The sequence below is a fragment of the Rhinolophus sinicus genome, chromosome 5 (assembly GCF_057876585.1).
Source record: "Rhinolophus sinicus isolate RSI-liver-muscle chromosome 5, RSI-T2T, whole genome shotgun sequence".
In the NCBI taxonomy this organism is placed as follows: Eukaryota; Metazoa; Chordata; class Mammalia; order Chiroptera; family Rhinolophidae; genus Rhinolophus; species Rhinolophus sinicus.
Window position 1 is genome coordinate 653,028 of NC_142505.1, and position 26,281 is coordinate 679,308.

At 50.0% G+C, this 26,281-nt stretch overlaps 1 protein-coding gene across 6 annotated transcripts in view; it reads right to left on the minus strand.

Moving 5' to 3' along the window:
• The window catches only part of CNTN3 (contactin 3), a 185,998-nt gene that overhangs the window by 54,031 nt on the left and 105,686 nt on the right, over nucleotides 1-26,281 (minus strand). For all 6 annotated transcript variants that reach the window (XM_088798086.1, XM_088798084.1, XM_088798087.1 and 3 more), the window contains 5 exons: nucleotides 8,236-8,439; nucleotides 6,787-6,889; nucleotides 5,791-5,975; nucleotides 1,769-1,905; nucleotides 751-880 (listed from right to left, as the gene is read on the minus strand). In XM_088798086.1, the coding sequence (XP_088654212.1) occupies nucleotides 751-880; nucleotides 1,769-1,905; nucleotides 5,791-5,975; nucleotides 6,787-6,889; nucleotides 8,236-8,439 (759 nt within the window). The remainder of the gene's footprint in view (nucleotides 1-750; nucleotides 881-1,768; nucleotides 1,906-5,790; nucleotides 5,976-6,786; nucleotides 6,890-8,235; nucleotides 8,440-26,281) is intronic.

Sequence of the window (26,281 nt, forward strand, 5' to 3'; positions counted from 1 at the left end):
TTCTAATTCTTGAGACAATTACTTTCTATGGGAATTTTAAAAGTTTACTGAAAGTTTTAAAATAGCTCAATCCTGACTTTATTAAAGTTAAAATCTTTTATCAAAGAAGGTGCTCGTTCCAGGAACTTCCTTCCTCCCTCCTCCTTCCTTACTTCTGCGATACTACGTTATGCTCTCAATTATGGTTGGATTTTCAGTCATTTGCAACTTAGTGTTTTTCTGGACAACGGCCCTAACATGATCTAACACAGTGTTTCTTCTGCATCTAAAATGAAAGAAGAAAATATTTCAGAATATCAGGTACACGAGCCTTGGTGGATTAAAGCTTCATTACACCCCATGTCGGAAGCTTCGATTACAGAAGATGGAGGCAGGTCCTTGCAGATCAGCAACAACCGACTGGTTCGAATTTGGTGCGTACTTTGTGGCCCGGCACAGAGAACACCAAAGCCGTATATTCTCTTGGCAGGTGGCAAAGGCTGTGGCAGTGGACTTGGGCCAGGGAGTCGGAGGTCAGCGCTTTGTCCCCACCTGCGGGTCCACTCCCTCCCCTGAGCCTATTCAGGCCGTAACTGCCGTCGTTCCCCAGAACGCACTGAACTGTACGCCCTGATTGCAAACCCTGAGTGATTCTGCTGTAATACTGCAGACGTTATGACATGAGGAATATAATATGGAAAGTGAACAGTCTGCTTCTGGCAAAAATGAAGGGTTTAAGGAAAGCAGTGAGACACGCGTGGTGAGCCTTACCCACGACCTTGAGCCTGGCGCTGGAGGAGGCGAGACCGTGCTTGTTTTCTGCTATGCACTGGAACGTGCCGGAATCCGCCACACTGAGGTTCGCTATCGTGAGGGCCCCGTTTTCTATCTGTATCCTCTCCTGGATGGACACAAAATGTCTTCTGTGTATACACCATTTTAGAAAAAAAGGAACCCACTGACTAATATTTCCATCATACACAAACTGCCTTCATTTCCTCGGATTACGAGGCAATCTGACTTGAAATTTAAACTTTTGCTTACTTGAAAATGTGAGGATGATTGAACATACGAGCCACACGTTGCAAGTACTAATAAAGCATTCAGCCCACAAGTATATCAGTAAGATAAACAACAGAGCAAGAGGTTAAACCTTACAGCCATTTCATTTTCCCCAAACATTAAAGTTGCAGACTTAAAAAAAATGTACCACACTTCCAATCTCATCAACTGGAAAGGTCTCCACCATTTTTAAAATTATGCCAATTAAAGACAACCATTCTGTGCATTAAAAGAAAGTTCTGGAAAACAAACATTTATCAAGTGTTTTAGGTAGTATGAATAGTTATGTATAGAAATTTGAAGAAACATGACTAACTCAATGCACAAATTTTAAATAGAGCAAAAAGCACTTGTGGCTTGTGAAGGGCCTGACTGAGAACAGCCACTCAGGCGACCAGGTAATGGACTAAGAGGTGACTTCTTTCTCCAGAGGCCGTCACACAGGAAAGGGAACTAGTGTGTATTTAACTGAAGTAAGGCCTTCTCTGATTTCAAAACAAAACAAACAAACAAAAAAAGGCATATCCTTTTACAGAGTAAATCCACGAAGCCCCCTTTTCCCAGGGGAATAATTCACTGCTGACATTGACGCCCCTCCCCTTCATTTGATCATTCCCCCCCACCCCCACCCATTCCTCAGATGCCAGCCCAGCGTTTGTTCTGGCTCCAGGCCCTGGTTCACGTCAGCGATCGGGGGGCCCAGGGCGGGGATGCGGGGTGCGCTCACCTCCAGCACCAGGGCCTCTCCGTCTTTCAGCCAGCGATAGGAGGCTTTGGGCTTCCCACTGGCCCGGCACTCCCAGAACAGATTATCCCCCACCGCGATTTCCACGTCTTCTAGGAGCTGAACCCAGTGAGGCTTTGCTGAAAAGAAAACAAAATAAAAGCTAAACACTGTACCCACGTAAGTACACATGGCTACGAGACTGTGAGCAATGGATGGACGTGAGCACCGTGGTAAATGGTATTTAATTCCCTACGTGCATTTATGAAATGTTTCTAGAGTTCAGGACGGACGTTGCCATCTGTCATTTCCTAAGCCAAACTCATTCTGCTTTCTCTGTTTTCAAACCCGGTGCCTGCATCACACTCTTCCAACGTCCATCGGTACACGGTAACGCAGGTACACTTTTCCAAGTGTGTCTGCGAATCATGAGGTCACACTAGTTGACGACGTAATCCGTGAGTGACAACAGACGCCAGCCTGAATTACGCACTAAAAATTAATTTCCACAGAAGAGGAACCTCTGTGGCTGAGGAAAAGCAAAACACACACACAAAAAAACTATTTCCTTCAAGTCAGAAATAACTTGATTAAACACAGACCAGCGAGCACCTTAGTAGCGTTGGTGGGAATTAAATGAAAGCAGGGAAAGATGGATGAGTTGGTTCAATCTGAATCATATGATTTCTTATGAAAAAGAAGTAACTCCTGCAGCCTTCAATTACATATGCAAATCAGTTGTATCAAGTGGATTTATCATTTTCACATGTTTTAGAAGATACTATTTGGAAAATTCTTTTTACAGATGAAAGCCACACACCACTTGCAGTGACAGTCAATCCATATACACGCTGTGTTCAGCCAAGTCCCAGCTGGCGTTACAGACCCACAACTGGGAGCAGCTTGGTCTTCCCGGTTCCATGTGGCCTGACACACGTGGTGTGAGCTGGCAGGCTCACACCCACACCCTCCACATGGAGAAACACTTTGTCTGTTTCTATTTAATCGCAACCATGGTAAGATTCACCTTCCATTTCTGGGTCATAAAATTGCTTTTTAAAAAAAAATGAAATTGAAATGAAAACATAGCTATTTAGCTTTTGGAGAAAATGAACTGGTCTAAGTTTTACCCTATTTTGTTTTTTATAGAAACTACTTTCCCACTCTGAAGTATAGCTCAGTCCAAAAATCACTTCTTTCTACGTTATGTTAAAACACATTTTCTTTCAGAAATTATCAGCCTAGAGGGAACAAGACTGCAAACAGACTCCACACATGAGCCCAAGACTAAGACTCAAGTTTCTAGTGGAAATTTCCCTGGGTCTCCCACATCAGTATCGTTCTCCCCAAGAGAAGGCGATCTGCCGGACTAAGCCGAGCCTGAGATTACAGCTGCTACTTGAATTGCAACCGCCCACCTTTTCTCATCAGAGCAGATCCAAATAGTCTATCAGACTGTGTTCTACATGAAATACTGGGGCAGACAACCAGGCAACTGCATGCACTTTAGAATCGTAGGTAACTGTGATGAAAACACCCGTCATTAATTTCTAAGGCACATTTCACATTTCACAATGCACTACGGCCCTCGTCTACCTCCCTCACTGCGCACAGTGGACGATGCAGGCTACCTAGCGTGCCTCCGTTTCCCTCTCCATTATTCCTAAAATAACCCCGATTTTCATTTTATTGGGGTTATAACACCAAATTTCATTTCCTTGTGCACAAAAGCCAGGAGAATATGGCCTTATTCCCTCGTCCAAACAGTCTCTTCAATGGCCTATGCCAGTTTTCCTCACTAGTGATTGGTTTAGGAATAAGCATGAAGCCAATGGGATTTGAGAAGGGAAATGTGAGAGGCTCAGAGAAAAGTAGGACGAACAAGGACGGACGTGCTGGTCGCTGTTGGCAGCCACTTTGTGACCATAATGGAAACTAAGATGCCGAGAAGGGACAAAGACAGGTAAGAGCAGGAAAAACAAAAAAATCATAGAAAACCCGAGCCTGGGCTAAGTGGAAGGTGCCTGAATGCCCGCATAGCTTTGGATGTTTTGTCCTGTGTTGTTCATTGTTTATGGAGGCCTGTGTTCCATACAGTTAAAAACACTCCTACTGCAACGTTAAGACGATTTGAATACCCTGTGTTTCCCTGTAACAGTCATGACTTACCCTGCGTCTGGCAGTGGCTGTTCAGAAAGGAGGAAGTAACCTAGGGTGTGAGAAAAAGTGACTTGCTTTGGGATGGCCGCAGGGGTCTGCAGGCACCAACCCATCCCCACATCACACACCAGCATGGGACCTTGACACCCAGCCAACTTCACCTTGGTGTCATGCCTTCTAACCTAAGCAGCATGACGGGAGAGTTACAAACTGCCATGAGACCACACTCCCACCTGCTCCTGAGGGAACCTATAGTCTTCTAACAATGCAGGCGTCAGTCTTCCAATTACATGACAAGTGTCACTCTTCCAATAATACCACAAGTGTCAATCTTCAATTATACAAGTGTCACTCCAATCAGACGTAATAATACACTTGCCCACTGCTAGTGTTTTGAGGGGGTCACAATAAACTGTGTAATTTAATATGTGTCTTTGCGACCTTTTTCCCCTTGGCGACATTTACGTGTGCTCTGCAAGTCAGCACTGCTGGCTGCTTCAGTTTGCAGTTCCTAAAATAAATCGAGTCTAAAGCAATTTGCCTTTCAGAGAAGTGGTCAATTCCCACTAGTTTTACAGTGTTTGTAATGGATAAACTGCAAACGTGTACTCACTGACATACATCTTCATATTTTATAACATCATATATTTTTAGTTTCTAAACTATGCTTTCATCAAAAAACTAGTATGTTCTGATAAAGAGAATTTGGAAACAAATGCTAAGTGAAAAGACAATCCACTTTTCCTATAAACAAAGGTAACATGCTATCCTTTGCTCACCTGCATTGAGCAGCACATCAGGTGAGTATAAGCACAAGTCAGAGACGGCAGACAGAGGGCAGTGACATTCCTGGTGGCCAAGGACCGCCTGGGAGAACTGACCGCCTGGGAGAACCAACCACCTGGGAGAACCGACCGCCTGGGAGAACTGACCACCTGGGAGAACCAACCGCCTGGGAGAACCGACCGCCTGGGAGAACCGACATCCTGGGAGAACCGACCGCCTGGGAGAACCGACATCTTGGGAGAACCACAACCTGGGAGAACCGACCGCCTGGGAGAACCGACATCCTGGGAGAACCACAACCTGGGAGAACCGACATCTTGGGAGAACCGACCGCCTGGGAGAACCGACCGCCTGGGAGAACTGACCGCCTGGGAGAACCAACCGCCTGGGAGAACCGACCGCCTGGGAGAACCGACATCCTGGGAGAACCGACCGCCTGGGAGAACCGACATCTTGGGAGAACCAACCGCCTGGGAGAACCAACATCTTGGGAGAACCGACCACCTGGGAGAACCGACATCTTGGGAGAACCGACCGCCTGGGAGAACCGACATCTTGGGAGAACCGACCGCCTGGGAGAACCGACATCTTGGGAGAACCGACTGCCTGGGAGAACCGACCGCCTGGGAGAACTTGCAGCCTGGGCGCAGCGCTTTCTCTAAAGCAGACACGTTTCCCAGGACAGTTTTGTTCTGCTTAGTAAAGATAATCACGGAAGATATAAAGTCACATTTTCCAGAAAGGGCAGACAGAAAGGAGATGTCTCCTTGATATGGTTACATGTGTCACAGGGTATTTTTTGAAAAAGAGGGAAATCTTTCACTGTCATATGAACCGTTTAAAAACCAAAAACAATGCATGATGCCCCAGCTTCCCTGCAGAATTCCACTTCTCTCAGTTCCTTCTGTGGGAAACATTTATCCTCCTTGGACAAAATGCAGAACAGAGCAGTGGGCACAGATCCGTGTGGGAGCCACCCCCGAGCAGAGCAGCGCCCACTGCCAGCGCACCGGACGTGCCAGGCTCCCGGGCAGCGCCCCCCTGCCAGCGCACCGGATGTGCCAGGCTCCCGGGCTCACCGTAGTACGTGAGGCGCCCTCGGGCCACGTTCCTGCCGCGGGAGTTCTCGGCAACACACTCATAGGAACCAGTGTCGTCCTGCTGGAAGTCGGGGATCTCAAGCACCGCATTGAACTTCCTCAGTTTAATTTTACTGGGAAAAGGCAGCCCATCGCTTCTTCTCCAATGGATCTGAGGTACGGGACTAAAGAGAAAATGGTCACCTTGTTTGCTATTGAAACGGACTCGCGAAGCCTTTCTGGCTCCACAGAGTAAAGCTTTGGTTTGGACTCAGCAAAAGGCACAAGGCTCTTTGTTTGTTTGCTTGTTTGTTTCAGGTGAACAAAACAATAGAATGATTAGATATTTACACCCCTCCCAAAGAGATGACCCCCCCAATCTACTACCCCTTTGACATTGAATACAGCTGTTCCAATTCCATCGACTATGTTCCCTATGCTGTACTTTACATCCTGTAACCATATATGTATTTAATTATAGTTGACATTCAGTATCATTTTATATTAGTTTCAGGCGTACAGTGCAATGCTCAGGCATTTATATAATCTAAGAAGTGACCCCCCGATAAGTCCAGTGCCCATCTGTGCAGAAAAAATCGCCAGTTGTCAGTTACACAAACCTGATGCAAAGACTGACTTCAAGATGACACGTTAATGAAATAAATGGTGTATTTTCTCGACTGAAATCATGATTGAGTGTAAAGGTCGCACACATACCCACTGTATTATAATATGACAGATGAACAAGGAGAAGAAAAATAGCACCAATTCAGTTTACGAAATTAGGCAGGCGCAGTCATTTTCTGCAAATTGCCTTTAAAGTTTCAGACTAAATTATATATGTGCATTTCCCCTGGATTTTAGTTTTCCTCTGCTTTTGATATAAAAGAAAATTTCAGCAAATAAGGAAAAGAAGAGTCTGTCAGACACTATCTCCGTCTCTCCGACCACCTAATGAATAGCTCAGCGCGTCTGAGTGAAAGGGATCCAACTTACTTTCCAAGGGCAAAACATTCCAGCGTCACAGTGGAACCTTTCGCTGCTGGAAGACTCTCTGGGAACTGAACTTCTATTTTCGGTTCGTATTCCCCCATCACACCTGGGAATCCACAATACAAAGTTAACAGTGCCCCCTGTCTCCTTGGCATTGTCCCCTTTTCCCAAAATACAATGTTCCCTCCCGCCACTGTGAACCAGCTTCTCTGACCGACATTTCCCACTAAGCACCTGCACGGCGCCTTCCGAGGCCGTGCTGACTCGGGCCAACGTGCCACGTTCACAAACATTGAGGATTGGAGTCTGTGAGTCACAAATGACTGTTTCCAGCACGGTTCCGAGAAAACCACCATGCTTTTCACATTATATAAAATGGGAGGCTTTGTATTCTGTGTTCAGTCTGGGTATTTCTAGTCAAACAGAAACAGACGATATAGCAGGATTTGTGAGACATCCTGTAGAGCAGAAGTTACAGGAGGGACTTCACTTCATGGAGCCTGTGGCACAGACACCGGTCATCTCAGACTCACTCAGTGGCTCCCCGGGGACGATAAAGAGTAGCTGAAAAATTGGGGGCGGTCACATGCCGTTATGACCGCCTGGAAGTGCTGGGACAGCCGAGAACATGGCACTGCTGCAGGTACAGCTCTGTGTCAGGTGTCAGGGGCCAGGTCCTCGGGCTAGTGGGTGTGCCCCCGGCAAGTGTGCACAAAACACATTTTCCCAGCTTTACTGAGGTACGAGTGACAAGTAAAAATGGTATGTTTAGGTTGTACAATGTGCTTGTTTTTACAGTGTAAAATGTGACGACTTAACATGCGTATGTAGAAGGTGTGAGAGGGTGACCTCAGTCAGGTTAGTGTCACAGGACCTCACGGATAACATGTGCAGTTTGCTTTCTGTGGTGAGAACACGTAATACCCACTCTCAGAGAATCCAGTGCACACAGCACTGCTGGGGGCGCGGGGGCAGGATGTGAGACACATTCACCACAGGGCTCGGACTTTCAGTTATAAGAGTTCTGGGGAGCTAATGTCCACATGTTTCCTTCTTCTTCTTTTTGAAAGAGATGGTTTCTAGCCTGTAACGAATACGCAGAGCGCTAAGAACCTCAGGCTGGTGGAAGTCAGGACAGCTGGCTTCCCGGGGACCCAGCGGGGCCCTGCCTGGTTTAACGTCGGCTGTCACCATCGTGAGACCCTTACTGAGCCCCATGAGGGTTCCTGCTCCTCCGTCTGCTCTGCTCCCTGCACATAACGAAGCTGGTCCTGGGCAAAGCCCACATGTTGGGACCTCTGGCTTATGGGACCATTTTAGTCATAAATCGTTTTTGTTCTGAAACAAATGAGATGGTGACTCTTCAAGATACACTTCACACTGCCCCCTCCCCTTGTTTCTGCTTGTACCACGACACGTGCACGCAGGACTGCACCTGGAAACATGTCCTACCATCGGGACGCAGCACCAAAGGAGTCGGTGAGCCCAGCTCTCTGGCGGTTGTCACCGCACTTGTCACCACACACGTGTAGTTGCCCACGTCGGACGGCTCCACCTTGGCTATGTAGAGGTGGCCTGTCTCTTGGGAGACAAACCTCCGACGATCTTCTTCAACAAACGACGGGTATTCATTGAAGATCCAAGCATATGAAAGTTCTAATAAGACATTGGGAGAGAAGGAAAGTCCATTAATAAGGACAGTTTGCCACAGTGTATTAAAAACGTACACGAGCACCTTACTGCAGTCAGGCTGAGTGTTTCTGTGGCCGGTCACAGAGAGAATCAGGTGTGTGACGTGGTCCTGCATTGTTGGGGGGCCCTGCTGATGAGCGTTCCTGTGGGGGCGGCGCTGCCACCGTCCTGGGTTTGCTATTCCAGATGCCTCCGCACAGGCCCTCGGGCTTCAGCCGGACCCTGTAACTCTCTCCCCACACTACACGTCCCGTGATCTTTCAGAATGAGGCTCTCAGCACATCCCCTCCTCACATAAGACATCACCCAGTTCTCAGTGGTCTCAGGAACAAAGTGCAACCACTGAACTTGAGTAAGAGACTCTGCACCATGAGAAGCCCACGCCGTCCCCTGCACCGCGGTCTCTGCACCGCTGTCTCCAGGGCCTGAGATGCCCGTTCCCCTGCCCCTCCCCCGCCACAACCTCCAAACGCTCGGCCCCACATCAGCAACCACCTCCTCTGAGGAGGCCCTCGCCCCTGTGACCTGGGACGTGCCGCCAAGCAGAGCAGCACCACACCGGTCCCCTTTGCACGTCAGGAAGAGTGACTTAGCCGTCCCCGTCCCACCATCGGTAAGCCAGTGACGCCCGGTGCCACCCGTCTGCCCACAGCCAGTGACAACCACAACGTGAAGCATCACGAGTCCTCAGTCCTCAGAAGGGGCTCACTGACAGTTCAGGACGAGATCGGGCTGCTGAGTGCCCCCCGCGTAAAGATCAGAGGAGCGTTTCCTGACCCTCAGGGCCACGGTACAGCAGGTCCTCAGAGGAGGGGTGACTGCTTGTCTGTGGGGACGAGGGCTCTTAGCACAGCCTGCCCTGTTGCAGGTGGCCCTGTCTCCAGAGCCACGGTGACATTCCAGCACACGGGCTGTGGCCAGCTTGTCCGGTTCTGCCTTCCGTGGCCCCACCTTCCTGCACGGGTAGCAGACCTGACTCCTAGTCTGCGGCCTCCTGGACCCCCTGCTGCCCCCTCTGCCTCCACCCTTCTCAGGCACTTCACCCAGTAGTTCTTTTGGAGTCTGATGCTCTGATGCCATCTTCGGGGCAGCTCAGAGGACCTGGACACACGTGGTGTTGCTAAAACTGAGCATCAGACTCTCTTCCGTATTTAAAATTGCTCTTCCCCTTTGGTCCTGGAGGAAATGTCCTTTTTCACTGACCACCTTTCACAAAACTGTCCCTATCTCCAATTTCCACCAAGATGACCCCCTCCCCTCAACCCCAGGACCTGCAAATACACACACTGATTCTTCTAGACACGTCAGCATCACAGAGTAAAGCAGAGCGGGCCCATCGAGACTCCACCAGACACAGAGGACACGTCACCCTTCATGGGACCCTCACTCCCTGGGCCACGTTACTGCACAGAAGCCCCAAAATCTCATGTGACTAGAAAACACAGTGGGGAGACGCTGCTGTTTGCAGGGGCTGTAGCTCCTGCATTCTTCTAGGATCCAGCGTAACCGGGAGGAGAGGCCTGTCTCAGAGACACAGCAACAGCGCTTCAGCCACAGGCTTCATCCTGGAGCAGCATCCAGCACAGAGCTGCCTGCGTGAGCCTCACAAACCCCGGGACACGCACAGCATGCGTCCTGCACAGACACCTCGGGTCTGTCACAGCACCTTGTCTCACCCCTCACAGTGAGTACACGTGATTTCAGCTAAAAGCAGTGACACAGCCTAACTAGGGACACAGATGGACGTAAGGAGGACAACACCGGGCCTCCCTGCACGATTTCTCCCAGAGTCTCCTCAGAAGGTCCAGAGGACCGATCTTTGCCTCAGAACATGACAAACTCCACGGTTCTGAGCTGGGAAAAGCAGAAGGAACTGGGGGAGCAGGAAGAGGAACCACTCTGGGGACAGAAGAGGTCTCCCTGGAGAGACTGAGACTTGGGCAGAGGCTTCAAACACAAGTGTGGGAGCGTCGGGGCCTGAAATCACAGGCAGGAGTCACAGCACTGCCGGGAGGGGCCACACGCCGACTCCCACTACCTATGGATGTGTCACCTGACACGCCAGAGGGCCTCTCCCGCTGTGACTAGACAAGGGGGTTGAGTTGGGAAGAGGACCCAGTGGGCAGGTGGGCGGGGTGTAAACTGAAGGTCGTTATCAGGGGAGGGGGGGTCGGGGGATGAGAATGTGTGACTGGACCAGATCACACAACGGTAAGAATTTGAAGACGCTTTGTTCTTGGTTTGAACGTGGGAAAACGGCTCGTGGGTCACGGGCTCCACGGGCTCCGGAGGCTGAAAAAGGCAAAAACAAACGGACAACAAACCCAGACTCTCCCTGGGCCACCCGAAGGCTCACAGGCCTGCCAGCATCTCAGGTTTTAGCCAGTGACACTGAGCCTGGACCTGCAGATCTGTGAGAGACGGGTGTGTGCTTTCAGCCACTGAAGTCATGTCCTCTTCACAGCAGCCGTAGGGAAGTAATGTGACTTTGCAGATGTAATTAAGTTAAGGCTCTTGGGACGGATCTGGGAGGACAAAACGTAATCACAGGGTTCTTATTAAACAAACAAAACAAAACAAACAAACCAAAAAATCAAAGGAGAGAGGAGGGCCAGGGAGGAGACGTGGCTGCGAAAGCAGAGATCTGAGGTGGACTTGGGGGCTGCCACTGGCTCGGCACCGCAGTCCCCTGGGCAGCAGCCAGAAGCCACAGAGCGGGGGTGGACTGTCCCCTGGGGCCGTGGAGGGAGTGGCCTGCGCCCCCTGGCACCTTGATTTCAGCCCAGTGGGACCTGTGCTGACTTCTCAGCTACAGAAATATGAGATAACAAACCTGTGTTGTTGGAACTGCTGAGTTGGTGACAATTTGTCACAGCAGGAAGCAGATGCAAATGATGGTGACAACTAGCAATTGAACATATTACTAGGTCCAGGCCCAGGGCAAAGGGCCATAGATGATATTTCCAAAGAAAAACAAATGGCCAGACAGAAATGAGAGAAGAGCTTCACCCAGAAAGCTTGAGGAAGACTCAGATCTGGAATCACAGGACTAGAAGGTCGATATGGGGCGGCCGAGAGGGGCGAGATAGCAGCTACAACAAAGGCCCGAAAGCAAATGAATTCCTGATGGTTTTGTGGATTCGGGCCCTGAAGACGCATGGAGAAATCAAGCCCGTGTTTCATACGCTGCACGGACGTCTGCAGTTCCCACCTCGTCTCTGCAGACGTTCTCACCAAGACGGAACGATGCACTTAGGTCTTAGAGAAAGATCTGTGACGGCACCGACGGCCCATGACGGTGTCACCATGCATGCGGGTCCTGTTGATTGAGAACATGGGAAGACAACAGGTTTGACGCCTCCAGAATGAGGTGAGCCGCCTGCTGCAATACTCTCAGGGTTTACTTCTCATCAAAACCTGCATTTGCAATAAATGTTAATTGTATACCGCAACATAAAATATACATCAAATCAGCATTCTTTGGAGATTTTCCACGTAGGTTTATGAGCGATGATAAACACCGAGCTGTAATAAAATTATAATTTTCTCTCGACAGACCAGCCAGACTTTGCAGCACCTCTGGCGTAAATCACAAACCTATTATGCCACAGGCACTTGGCCACTGGGCCTCCTACTCACATGAATCTTAGGAATGGGAAATAGTTTTTATTAGAGAACAAAGAGGTTTTACCAATCAAAGCCATAAATTAAGAAAATGAATTACGGAAACTCTGCTTTTTAAAGAGTAATGTGTGAGGAAAGCCATCACTTCTCAGCCACAATCCTTCCGGGGTCACCTAAGTGTAAGGCCTGTCGAAATGACATGAAATACGTCACCCCAGTGTTTACCTGGAAATGCATTAATATACACAGCACTGACGTGTAAGAGTGTAATTCTAGTTCCATTATAAAATTCTATTACGAGGGAGGTTTCAGGCTCAGTATAGGAATGTTCTAGAAGAAATTGTAGTTGGGCAAAATTGTAAAGTGACTTTGGCCATTTGCTGGGGTTCCAACTGGGAAACGTGACCTACTTTAGCAGAAGACGTATGGAGGAGGCTGTCAGCCCTCACTTGTCACGTAAGGCTGTCATCACTGATTCACACGGCTGGGAAGAGAGTTTTGCCGTGATGCCTGCAGATGACAGCGCCTGCTGAGGGCCTGGGACACAGGGCGACTCAGAAACCTACAGCACGTAGAGCTGAGGATAACCTGAGGTTCACAGAAGAAGTGACCAACGGTTTGGGTTCAGAAGTCCACACCTCAAAGGACAAGGCCAGGGGTCTTTCCAAAGCTGCTTTGTAAGTCGTTCATCTGGGGCAACACGGCTACTGCCAGCACGCGTCCTGGTTTAGCCTCGATTCTGCCTCAGCCCTGGGATGCAGACCACGAAGGAACCTGACTGTTGAGCGTCCCAAGATAAGGGGGGGCAAGACCCGGCGGGAAACAGGAAGCGTGCGTGTCCTTCCCCGTCACACCTGAGGGCTGGTCTGAGGCCGGAGGCCAGCAGGGCACAGGTAAGGGTCAAGCCCCGCCTGCCAGCTGCCTTGTCCATCGAACATCGGGCACTTTTCCACCCGCCCACGCTGTAGGGGCAGAGCTGGAGCTGCACAGAGACCACACGGCCCAGAAAGCCTAAGACATTTATCTGACCTTTGAAGGAAAGCCTGGCTGAGCCTGTTCTCAGCGGGTGTTACCTACAGGTCTCACCACGAGCTGGTGGCCCCGTCTGGCTTCACTTTCCCTCCTCTCGTCCCTGGGGCTGCCCCGTGGTCCCGGACCATGAAGTCTCCCAGGCTCAGGCGTCGCTCGGCCGTCCCTGTGTCCCCGGCTTTAGTGGCCTTTAGGGAACACAGCTGAGTCAGCCCCACGGCGTGATGGACACTTCTGCCGTTTTTGACTCCCCCGTTTTCTTTCAGGGACTGGGGTGTTTTCAGTGGGCGCCTGGCTCTCCCATCACATCCTGATTTGACGAGGGGCCGCTGTCCCTGGTCTCTGTTGTTAAGCTTCCGCGGGGAGGCCGCCCCCCTCGCCGTGGCCCCCCTGCCTCCTGGCACCAGGGCTGCTGAGCCCGTGCGGAACCAAAGGCCCTGTCCCACCATCATGCAGAAGCCGAGGCCCCTCGAGGCCTCTCCGTATGTTCTTGCGTTCTTCCTTCCTCGCACGAGCAACTCTTTTTCCTCCTTTTGGATGAACCTCCCTCTTCCCTCCTTAGCTCGAGGTGTTTGGAGGATCTGACCCCACCCTGTCTCCTTGCTCCAAGAAAATCTCAAGACGAGGGCAAGCAAGCCAAGTCCAGTGACACTCAAGGACACACAGCAGTGACCTGGGGTGACTGAGGACGAGCAGAGACACGGCAAGACACGGACCGACAGGCTCCCTCCGTCGGCGAGGGCCCTGACGCTGCAGGGCGGCCGAGAGAAGGGGGCCAGCCTTCCATAGGACAACCGAGGACACAGTCCCTGAGCTGCCTGCTGAAGCCGTGACAATGCCCTCGGGCAGACCCGCCCTGCAGAGACTGTGTCCCCAGCTCCTGGGGGACAGACGAGACCCTAAAGCAAGGACCCTCGGGAAGACCCCCACCAGCACAGTTGGGACTTCAGGTAGGAGACCTTGGGAGAAGAACGCATTTCTTCTCGGCCCCCTCATTTTCATCACAAAAATATAGCTTTTCGGAGGAGTTCAGAGCCCCTGAAATGTTAGAAAGTGGTTTTAGGACTCACTCAAAACTGTCAATCATACTGCCAATCATGCTGCCAATCATGCTGCCAATCATACTGCCAATCATACTGCCAATCATACTGCCAATCATGCTGCCAATCATGCTGCCAATCATACTGCCAATCATGCTGTCAATCATACTGCCAATCATGCTGCCAATCATGCTGCCAATCATGCTGCCAATCATACTGCCAATCATACTGCCAATCATACTGCCAATCATGCTGCCAATCATGCTGCCAATCATACTGCCAATCATGCTGTCAATCATACTGCCAATCATGCTGCCAATCATGCTGCCAATCATGCTGCCAATCATACTGCCAATCATACTGCCAATCATGCTGCCAATCACGCTGCCAATCATGCTGCCAATCATGCTGCCAATCATGCTGCTGCCAATCAGGAACTTCATGGCCAAGACCTACTCCTGTGGCTAAAAGGAAGTGCTTGCGGGCGGGGGGCACAGCATGGCCACAGCGCGTGGGGTGCAGACCTTCTGTCCACCCAGCCGTCCGGCGGGGCTGTGCTGCCCTCCTCACTTACAGGGAGTCATGGACACTTACGACTTCAGTGAGAGCAAATCCCATGTCTTTGTCACTGCAGTCCAGGAGCTAAAGGCTCTCACAGCCCCCGGAAGTGCTAATTGGACCCAATTATAACTAGATTGACCTGCCTTGCTATTCAAATGAGATGCAAAATGTACACTGTCCTTGCAAAATGGAAATTTCCTTCAGTGGCAGCTAAAGGCAGGAAGCCCACTGCTTAATGGAACCAAGGGCTGGTGCTTTGGGTGGTAATTCCCACATCAACTCTCAGAAGCTAATTACAGACGGGGTCTCATGGGGCTGCAAGTGACACAAAATAACCCCACAGATGGGGAAAGTATACAATGAAACATGAAGTAACAGGGTCAGTGAATGAAGGAGCAGCGTCACAGGACCTCCGTCCTTTCTGTTCTTCAGTGCATCTCACTTTCTTTTACAGAAATTAATACTCTTTCTTTAAGGAATATCACGGGGACTTGATGTTTCTCTTCTTGCCGTGTGGGTGATTTTTTAAAGCAGCATAAAATGACCACGTTCACTGGTAAATACAAACGAGGTAACGAGGTTATCGGCAGATGAAGTTTTCCTGCCGCAGCAGCAGGGGCTTCGGATGGGACAGGAAATGAGTCCTCAGGAAGCCAGACCACAGTCCCCTCCCCTCTCACAGGTGACACCCACCACTGCACCTTTAGCCGCTCATCAGCTCTCGTCAGAAAAGAGCGTCAAACACCATGTAAAAACATTCTAAACGGATTTCTGCCCCCTCTGAGCTATCTCACTTTTCTGAATGATAGATTTAAAAACAGGGGTGTCTTTATTATAAATTGTATATTAGTATAGCACAATGTCACCTGTTTTTCATTTTGTTTTTAAAGACTATTTAAATATTTGATTATGGCAGGACACGCAATTACGCCCAAATGTCTGAAACAAACATGATAACAAAAAGCAAGGCCCAAAGAAATCAATAATCAAAAGCAATTTGCAGCCTTCAAATCCGCGGGCTCTATAGCTGCCCCCGTCTTCGGGCGCTGAAGGCGATGCTCTGGGATTTCACAGCAGCCGCGGGTTTGAGTCCAACACAGACAGCTGTTCGCGGGCTTCGAGGAACCTGACAGAGCAGAGTCAGGACGGCAGCGCTCAGGTGAGCGCGTTTGTCACGCGGGACGACACACACGTGTTCACACCCTCTCGTCTCTCCACCGCCATCTTCACGCCCGTCTACCTGACTACACAGACGGGTCCGGGAAAAACTGTCACTCGACCACTCGGTGGAAATGTCTCTCAAAGCCTGACACCAACTGCGGTAGCCTTTCCTGTGATGTTCCTCATTTAGCTTAAAAAAGCCTGATGTTAGAAAGAAATATACGTAAGAAATACAAGGCTACTGCTCAAGTGCAGGCTTCCGTTAAAATGTTCATTTGTGCAGCATCTGACCGCTTTAGAAATCATCTTAATTTCTGGCCTTTGCTCATAAACATTGTGACGCGGACTGACTGGCGTCGCTGAGCAGTGGCCCACGTGCTGCTCCCTCCCCATTGCTGTTCTCTCGTCACAGCACGGCCACCAGTGAAGATTCAGGCGGAGGCAGGTCCGATGGCCCCAGGGCAGCGACTCTTTCACGCTGTGTACAGGCCAGGGACAAGGGACACGAGAGCGCAAGGCCAGCGGAAGATGCTGCACTGCCCGTCCTGGCCGTGCCCTGTCGTAAGAGCCCCTCACATGGTGGCCGTTTCTATCAGGTGAGAGTCTCTGAATTCTGCAAACAACTTCTGATCTAACGTAAATTTCTAGCAGTGGCTTTACCCTGCTACGTGAGCGGATTTTCCTTACCCGATCTCTTTGTCAACGTCACGCCGATCAAGTCACAAACAAACCATTTGTAACTAACCATGTGCGGGGCTCTGGGCAGCGACAGCAGCTGTGTGACAGCCAGAGAGCAGCACGTCAGCCTTGAGCTCCCGGGGCTGTGACCCCGTCCTGCGCCTGCAGCGTGGACGCTAAACTCCTACTCACTCGTGCGGAGGCCACTCTTCTCACCCGATTCTCGCTCGGACACAAAATACTGAGTGGACACTGGCTCCATCGTGAGGTGCAAAACGAGCACACGAGGCACGGAGGCAGAGAAGGTTTAAGAAGAACAACTGCATCCTAGTTGAGTGAAAACAGGTCACTGAGCTCACTGCCGCCCACGCACAAAGGTGTCCAGGCTCACGCTGCAAAGCTCACCTGGGAAAAGGACTCTGCTTTGAACCAACTCAAATACTTAACAGTCTAAGGATAAGGTTCTATTGACAGCGGCCCCCAAAATGCCATCCAGTTCATGTTTGCCACTTTACCACATCTTCCCTTTTATCTTTTTCAAACAAGAGAGAAGTATGATTCAAGTTATAAGAGCATCGGCTTTTTGTTGTTGTTGTTCCAAACGTATTTACCTGAAACAACACCCTGAACTGTAAAGCAGCCGGGTGCCCCCTTTCAAACGTTTCCCTACAAAGCACTTGCAGCAAAGGAGCTAGGTTTCCTTGTGAGGAGGGACAAACGCAGGCCTGAGGGTGCTCTCCAGCCAACAGGAGGAAAAGCTTTGCTTCCCCGGGAGCAAACACGCAGGAGACGCCCTGGAATCCCACCCCACCCAGACGTGTCCGCTGACCCTCGCCAAACACAGGGGTGGGCCTTTCTTTCCTTCAACTTCTAACACCATGTCTTCCATTTATCCTCCCTACAGACAACACCGCCTTTCATTTTCCAAATATTACACATTCATCCGAAACGCATGTTCCCGCTGGGTCAGCCGCTCCGATCCTCTGCCTCGGTCTTACTGGAGCCGACACAGAGATCGTCTCCTCCTCTGTCCCTTACGTTCCGGCAGCTAATATTCAGCGACAGCTCTACTCAGTGGGGCTCGGGCCTCCGCTTCCATCCCAGCTTCTGTCTTTATTGACACCGTATGTCGTGCAAGGCCCTGGGACTACGGAAACTGCTCACAACTGCTTTACACCACACTTTGCCTCAACAATGTGTCTTCTGGGAAATTTATGAGCAGAGTTCTTCCTGTCATCGCTTAATTTTATTAACTCAGTTAGCTGACCGTCAGCGGGTGTGCCGGGAAGGGACTGTCTAGCTTCCAGTCCCAATGTGTGAAGTCAAAGAGCATGTAGCAAGCGGGTTTCAGATGAGTGGCCTGACAGCTGCTTTATTTCTGTCACTCACAGACACTTATACGTGGGCTCTGATAAAACTGACGCGTTGTATCACTTCTCTCTAGAGGAAGATTTTCAAATTCCACTTAGTTCTTGTTTTTGCACCATTTGTGGAAACAGAGGAACAGAAGGAGGTAATGAGATGGGTGTTAGCCACAGGGTCTGACCCTCAACCCGGAGGTACCAGGTGACTTGTGATGGAGGCCGAACATGGGATCTCCTGTGTCAGTGTCCAAATCCCCTCCCAGCCTCTGACACAGGACATGAAAGGAAGCCTGAACTGCTTCGCAGGGAGAAACACGGACGGGAAGCGACCGCAGACACTTACAGAGCGCAGGGCACCCACCCTCAGGACATCACGGTGGGACCGGGTCCTCGGGCTGAGAACCCACTGGAAAGACGCTTTGGGGCCATCACGGAAGGGAGAAGGCGTCTGTGTCGGGCTGTGGGCCCTGAGGCTGACACTTGGCTTGGCTCCTACTCTACGTACGTACATTTGGTAAAGTCACTTAAACCTCTGCTCTCAACTGTTCTCCTGGGACAAATGGGACAGTCGCATGAGCTTGCCCTGGCTGCAGACGCAGTCTTCGGGGACTGTGGGGTTGCCCTAAGGTTAGAGAATCCACGGGCCCGTTGCATAGAGACACTGAACTCAGTCTGTGTGACATTAACAGACAGACAGGTCCACCATTGAACGGTCAGCGACGCTGTGCTGGACAAGAATATCCATCCTGCGGAAAAGCGTCACTGAATTCATTGGGACTTTGGGCGTCATGCAGTTTTTCTCTCAAAAATACAAACGGCAACCAAAGCAGCTGAGCTGAGCACTTACAGTGAGGAGATGGTGCTCTTAGCTACAGAACACACTCCCTCCTCACTTACCCTCACCTAAGTCCATGAGGAAAGTCGGGCGTCATCCTGTTTTAAACAGATAAGGAAACTAAGACAATCAGGGGACTCCCCAAAATCAACAGTCGGCCGGATCCGAGTCCCACTATGGGGCAAAGCCCGGACCTGCGCAGGACGGTCTCCCCACGCAGGTCCCCACCTGTGAGGGACAGTAAATCCCAACAGTTCCAAGGAGCCTGTGGATTCAACAGGGCCGGACCACTGGTGTGCGCTCCCTCTGTACCTTAAAATATCGAATCTCCTTTAACAATGTCTCAATAGAAGACAGTCCAGGGCAGTGGTTAGAACAAGAGTTGACGGGGGAGGGGAGGGGGCAGCACCAATGTGACCAGGCTCCGGCCTCGGTCCGGGTGCCTAGAGCTCCAGGACCTGCAGGACGTTTCTTTTGCTCTGAGTCTCACTTTCCTCATTGGTGACATGAAGACAATTACAGTGCTGACCTGGCAGGTTTGGTCGCAGAGGAAACAAGAAAATACAGTGCTAAGGGCACGTGTGACCAATAGGCTGGACTCTGTCTCTGCTACTTTTCATCCTATTTGCCTGTGCTCTGTGGGCGGGTCCTACACTGCAGAGAAATGTGCAAGAAGCAGGCTCGGTGTGGGGGGAAGCAGAGAGGCAGGGCTGCGTGGGCACTCACTACAGAATCACCTGCCTGAGTGGGCAGGGCAGACACGCTTCCTGTGCTCCGTCCACAGGGAGAGCCTGTAGGACCCTGACATGACCTGCAGGAGACGCTCGCCTCCCACACCAGGCGGACGGCCGGGCTGCTCTGGGCCCTTCCGGGGAATCAGAGCAGTGCACTAAGGATCTGTAGTTACCACCAGGTCTGCAGACCGGAAGGGGAGCCTGGCAAGAATTAACTTCCATGAGAAGCCCTGGCAGAACTGGGCCGAGCAGAACAAGGTAATCCTGCTGCAGAAGAAGGAAGGCAGCATAACTCCACAGAGCAGACAGAAGCCGGTTTCAGGCTTCTGAAAACTCACCTGGTCGGCTCGGGCAGAAAACTAACAGGACCCAACACTGATTCTGAGAAACACCAAAAACGCAGGCGTCGCAAGCTTTCTTTTGGCCAGATTAACCAGATGAACACAGTCTGCCCCCCAAACGGGTCCGCAGAGGAGGAGGTGCCTGGAGCAGGCGGGATTTGAGCTCTGCTTCTAACTCCCTTTGGAAATGTTTCCAAATGGGCATGAGCCCTGGGAAATGTCCGCTGACTGCCTGTACCCTTGAGTCACGGAAACACGGCTTCATGTCCCCAGGATGCTGATAGCAGACTTTGCCTTTAAAGTCAGCAGAGCTGGTCCTTAGAAGGCTCCTGGCTGTGCCATTGCTCTGGGCGCTACAGCTACAGAGAAGCGAAAGGGGATGAGAAAAGGCCCCCATCCCACCACACTCTGAACCTCACTCACACCAGTAGGACAAGAAGCCATTTCTAGCTCACATTCCAGCACCAGGCCTGTGCACAGAAGGGGACCCTGGATATTAAAACGGTCTCTCCTTGTCTTCAGCTGAAAAACTGTCATCCTGGGTGAAGGGGGAGCGTGTAAAGGTGGGAAGAAGCCTGTGCACTGAGCCACGGGGAGGATGGTCGGCTGCAGGGTCAGGTGTCGTCACCAGACAGCAACCACCACGTGCCAAGGTCCCCTCTGTGTCACGGAGCTAAAATTACCCCTGTGCTTCTCACAGTGGGGGCACCTAACGGACATTAAAAACAGATGCTTTAATATCGACAACTTCAAAAGGAACATGAATTTAAATAAGAATGTCTACACTGTAAATATTCCTGAGAAGCTAATGTATTAAAAGTTTACAGGGCAGATAAAGCATCTTAGAAATATTGATTATATAATTCTTATGACCGATACACTCAAATTGAGTGAGTAGCTGTGAAATCACTGATTTTTGAATTTCAAGTATTTTAAATGTGACTCAAAAGATCACTGCAGGAAAAACACTATATATGAGCACTTGGAGGTTCTCACACCTGTTTAAAAAAACAAAGATTCATGGAAAATAGCTTTTATAATCTAGTCATGTGTTCATTTTCATTAAAAACTTTCATTAAAAAAGATGTAAAATTAACCTTCATAATTACATTCATTTTAACAAGTCTTCCTGATAAGGGGCAGCTACCACTGACCTTGAATACACAACACGCCCCCCCACTCTTCCTCCCAGGACGTCCTCCCAGGCGGGAGCGTGGACGGGCCCTGTCAGCCTCACCCAGGAGCCGTCCTGTGGTCCCCACACAGGAGCACGGGTGTTCTGAGGCTCCAGCCTCTCTCACACTCACCTAAGAGAAAAAGCCACCAGACTCTTACTCATCTCTTATGTTTTATCAAAGTTTTAATTGGATGAGTGAAGCTAATTCCCGCTGTTTCCACACTGGGCATTAATACGAGTTTTATTGACGTTAGTCACACAGCCGATTAATTTTTTAGTTTGGACTTATTGTCGACTCGCAGCTTCAACAGACTTTGTGTGTGAGTTCCTGACGGGAGAAATTAGGTGCTTCAGTATAGTTTTGATTATTAAAATTACTGACCCTTACCTACGATACTATATATTAGATATTTGCAGACAAAGTTTGTGGAGTTACACTGGCTTTATATTTAGGAAACGACTAAATTCAATTCAACCCCCACCACTGTCACTGTCAGTGTAAATTGGGAGTTACTTTCACACACGCTCCATCGGGAGCCTTTCCTAGTTATGTGAGAGAACAGGATTCCTCCCTTGTGGGCAGCATGTGCCTGACTCCTGCCTGTGTCCCCAGGAAGGGTGGCCGACTGATCGGGGCGCCTGCCTTCTGGAACGCGCGCCCCAGACACCCTACCACTGCTTCCGCTTGCTGCTGTTCACATTTACACTCTGACAGCCCTCAGAAATCTTTGTTCACAACTGTAAACCTTTTGAATTTCCTTCTCTTAAAATCATTGCTCCTCCCTGTGACACTATTTCCAAGAGTGTGGCTGTCGCTTTCTTGATTTGCAGAGAGTGTCATTAAGGTGGTGACACTTAACGTGACATGTGATTAACACGGAGGGGCAGACCTTGAAAGGATCAGGATATTCCAGGCCGAGGGGACAACTGAGAAATGGCCCTCAGGCAGGACTAAGGCTGCCATAAGGAGGGGACACGCAGGCACACCGAGTGACGGGGACACGATGGGAGGGGTGGGTGCGTGTGAGGTCAGAGGTGAGGGTGGGATGGACAGTGCGATCTCTCCTGTTGCTTCTGCAGAACCCCAATGTTGAACCTGACCGTTCGGCAGCCACCAATGACCAGACAATGAGGTCAAGCGTCGCTGACACACCTCTGAGAGTGTGACAGGGACACAAGCAGATTGAAATTGTGGTTCAAAGCACGTCGAACGTCACGAAAGTGCATTCTAGAAAAATCTCAGTAACAAGAAGGAAAAGAGTGGACCTCAGGTGAGGAGACTGTGCAGCAGCATCCGACACCACGGAGACAGCTCAGGAAATGTCTGCCTCCTCCTGGGAAAAGCCAAAATAGCAACAACAACACACTTGTGTCATTAGACGCATCTATGGAGATGTTCACCTCAGTACAGAAATGAGCCTACATGGGTGAGGGGTTTAGGGTTAAATTTAAGGACAAGATGTTCTTCCCATTTATTAAGTCAAAACCCAAAGGGTAGTAATAGCTATAAAATAGGGAGAAAGCCTGCCTCTGAGTCATAGAAACATGTAGTCTCAGAAAATATATGAACTTCCCAGATGTTAATTAAGCAAATGGCAGAATAGCAATAGTGGGGTGTTGAACCAACATACCACAAGCCTTCTGGCCAGCAGAAGTGGACGCCTTACATTTTAAACCCTGCACAGAACAAAGTGGTAAAGGGTCATCATTTGAGTGACATCATGGACGTGCATTTTTTTGGGACATGTGACACCCAATCTCAATCTGTGTGTTTGGCCAACAGTAAAAAGTTATATGAAGAAGCCACACAATGATGAAACAGCAAAGAAGAGGAAACGCTGAGAAGGAACATTTATGTTTCTCTGGAGATAAACGAAACTGTTCCAATGTTAATCGGGAAAATGGCGTGGCGCTAAGAACACTTGCAAAAAGCAGCTTTAGGCATTTGCGATACATGTGACATCAGCCCCCTCCCCCCCACACACACACAAGCAGGGCCCTGGTTCCATCTGCTGCTCCCCAGTGGCTTCAGTGGCTCCGCGTTGTCAGCGGGGGTGGGACTTCACCCCCGAGGGACTCTGCTGTCACGAGGTACTGGGGTGTGTGGAAATGCTTCGAACTCACAGAAAACTGCCTGCAAACACAGGGCTCTCGGGATTTCAAGTGAGTAAATATGTGGAGAAGGTTTCATGTGCGATGGAAACGCAATGTATGTTAACAGTGCTAAGATAAAGAGACATAGTATGAATTGAGCTAATGATCAAAACTGTCCTTAGCAGAGTAGCCTGAGGCGTCGGTGCCAGACCCTGCTCACACACACACCTGCGGTGTTTGCTCTCTCCTGAGAACTGGTTATGCTCTTGTGTGTCCTACTGGCCCTGAGAAGCCCGGGCAACAGCACTGGGCTGCTGTGAGGGCTCGGGGGTGAGACTTCCTACGACCACAGCTGAGGGCAACACACACGCTTCAGAGAGCAAATCAGATGGGTCTGACTCCATGACCTGTTCTCACCAGTGCGCTGGGCACTCGGGATGGCCCGTCAGACCCTCACACATACAGATGGACACACGCACACACACACATGCATAACTTACACACATGCACACACACACCTGTGCACACACATATACACAGATACACATACACACAAGTATACACATATATACACATACACATACGCACACACCACACACATCTACACACATGCATGCATACACACGTGTGCGCACACACACGTGCACACATACACATGCACATACACACACACTGGGAAGACCCTGAGACGGAACAGCACAGACTGCAGTCGGACCCCAGGGCGTGCACGTTTATGAAGGCTCACAGCAGTGGCCGGCATTCAGAGGCTCACGTAAGCCCTTGTTTAAAACCAAGAAGCAAACAGGGATCCAGCCCCATGCTGGCTGTCAGCCAGGCAGCCCTGGGCGGCCGTTCCGCCGCTCTGGGTGGGGGCACCTCAGCCCTGGAGACGGACCAACACTCTTACTGCGCAGGTTTTTTTCCAAGAGTGAAATGTGAACGCAAACAGAAAAGTATTTGCCACGCAGGTGTTCAGAACCACCACTTCTTTCCCCACAACTTTTGTCTAAACGTTAGGAACTGACTCAGCTCGATTGTTTCACTGTGTCTCAAACTGTGCCTCGTCTGCTGTGTGTCAGTGGTGACAGGTGGCCGGCTACCTGTGCGTCACGGGCAGCTGCTTCACCTGTGTCCCACCTGCTCTCCTCTGCACAGCGCCTGACAAGCCCCCATTTACTGCTTATCACATGGCTTTACGTTGTTCACGCTGTGCCCCTCACCAGACCCTGAGCAGCACGGAGCTCTGAGCCATGTGGTGTCTTTTCTATTTCTATATCCAGCAGAGTGGGTATAAAATCAGTGCTTGTGAATTAAGTGAGCTAGTTATACTGGTCACCTCAAAAAATGGTGACTGGTCTGCTTCTGCCTGGCTGTGTCGGGTAAGTGAAAAGGTTAGGGTGCTTCTTCAGACAGACTTATAACTGGATCTCCAAATAGTGGGAAATACATTTCTGAGTGGTGCATCTAATTAAAAATTGTCAGTAAATTTTATACAGAGGGAAGACCCTCTGAATGAACATCAGGCTTTCTTTTCTCCTTCAAAGATCCCATCACTTTTGCTTTTAGCTTTCCCGTTTGTTTGTCTTCACACAGAAGGTGTTCCTAACAGCCTCCACGGAGCAGATGGCAGCACTAGAGCTGAGAGCTGCTGTTAAATTGCTTTCTCAGGCCCGCGTACCATCCCAGCTGGGGTCGCCCCAGAAGCCTGGTACCACCCATTACTCTTCCAATTAGAATCTGCTCCCTGGTAATTAACACGTTTCCCCTGCCTGCAAAACAACCACCCTTTGTCACGCACAAGTGTGGAGAATTTCTATTTCAGGAAGACTTATTTTGGAAAGTTTTATAAGAAATTGCAATCACAAAGTTTTATAAGAAATTGTGACAATCACTGGGCCATTTTAGGTTTAAAAGTATAACTGTGATCAATAATTCCCAGCAGCCACAGCAGCAGAAGGCCCCCCCCCCCCCCATCTGGGTGTGAACCCTTAAGGAACCAGAGGACTATTTAGGCATGAAGGTCAGCATGCTCACTGTGCCAGGTGACTGCACAGGGCGACACAGCAGCCCTGGGTGCCCAGCCGTCCAAAGCCTGCTGGTGGTCACTGTGGCTCACACAGCTGTACGTGAACACTGTGGCTCCTGGGAACCGTTTCTAAGACTCCATCAATGACTCTGGTATTTTAAGGACTGATTTGCAACCAAAGGAAACGGAAATACAGTGTCTGTGTTTGCATGTTTGTGGATCAGTGTTTCGTATCAGTTATGAGATCAAAGCATAGGATTTCCCGTGCCTTGGATTTGCAAGTGAGGATACACACGTGACTCTACAACGTCTATGATAGTACATCACGCTTGTGAGAGAAAAGCTCAGGCGGGATCAACTCATGACCTGGTGACAGAAAAGTACCTTAGCCGACAGGGTAACTCAGTTCTTCAGGAAAATGTCCAAAAAAGGTGTAAGGTATCCTGGTTCCACTACTTCGTAAGATCTGATTTCATTTATCCATGAAGCTCGATCACGACACAAATAAATCTTTCTTTAACCAGAACTTTCTAACTGTTCACACGACAGACAGTCCCAGGTGTCCTTGCTTTAAGGAATTACTTGGCATGAGCAGGCACTCACGGTGACAAGACAGGAGGGCACTGTTTCCGGGGGCTTCTCCGCAGCCCGCCCTGACCCATGGGCCTCCGTCCCTCCAGCTGCACCTGGAAACCACTCACGTTCCCATTCTTCTCTCCTTCACACCATTACCTGACACAAGCTGATTCCGGGGCCTAATTCAACATTAAAGTTAGTAAGAACCATTTGAGAAAGTAGGAGTCACTTCTTTCTCCTAGTAAACTGAGTCGGAGGGATGTAATTTAACTCTGACAGCAGAAGCTTTAGGTGACATACTGTAACGTGGTGTCACAAACTGATGGCAGGAGAGCTGAAGCTTTGTGACACCGCGGTCCTCTCACGGCTCATTCTCTCCCACCCAACAGCCCACTCTCCACTGCTCGCTGAGCATCTGTCCACAACAGCCAGGCTCTACACGCTGCTCTTCCTCCAATAAGCAGGCTCTCCCATCAGCAAGCCCTTCCTGCGACATCTGATCAGCAGTCTTTGCTTGGGAAGCGGTTAGGAACGAAGCTTACCTGTGAGGCTAAGTCTGCAAGTGT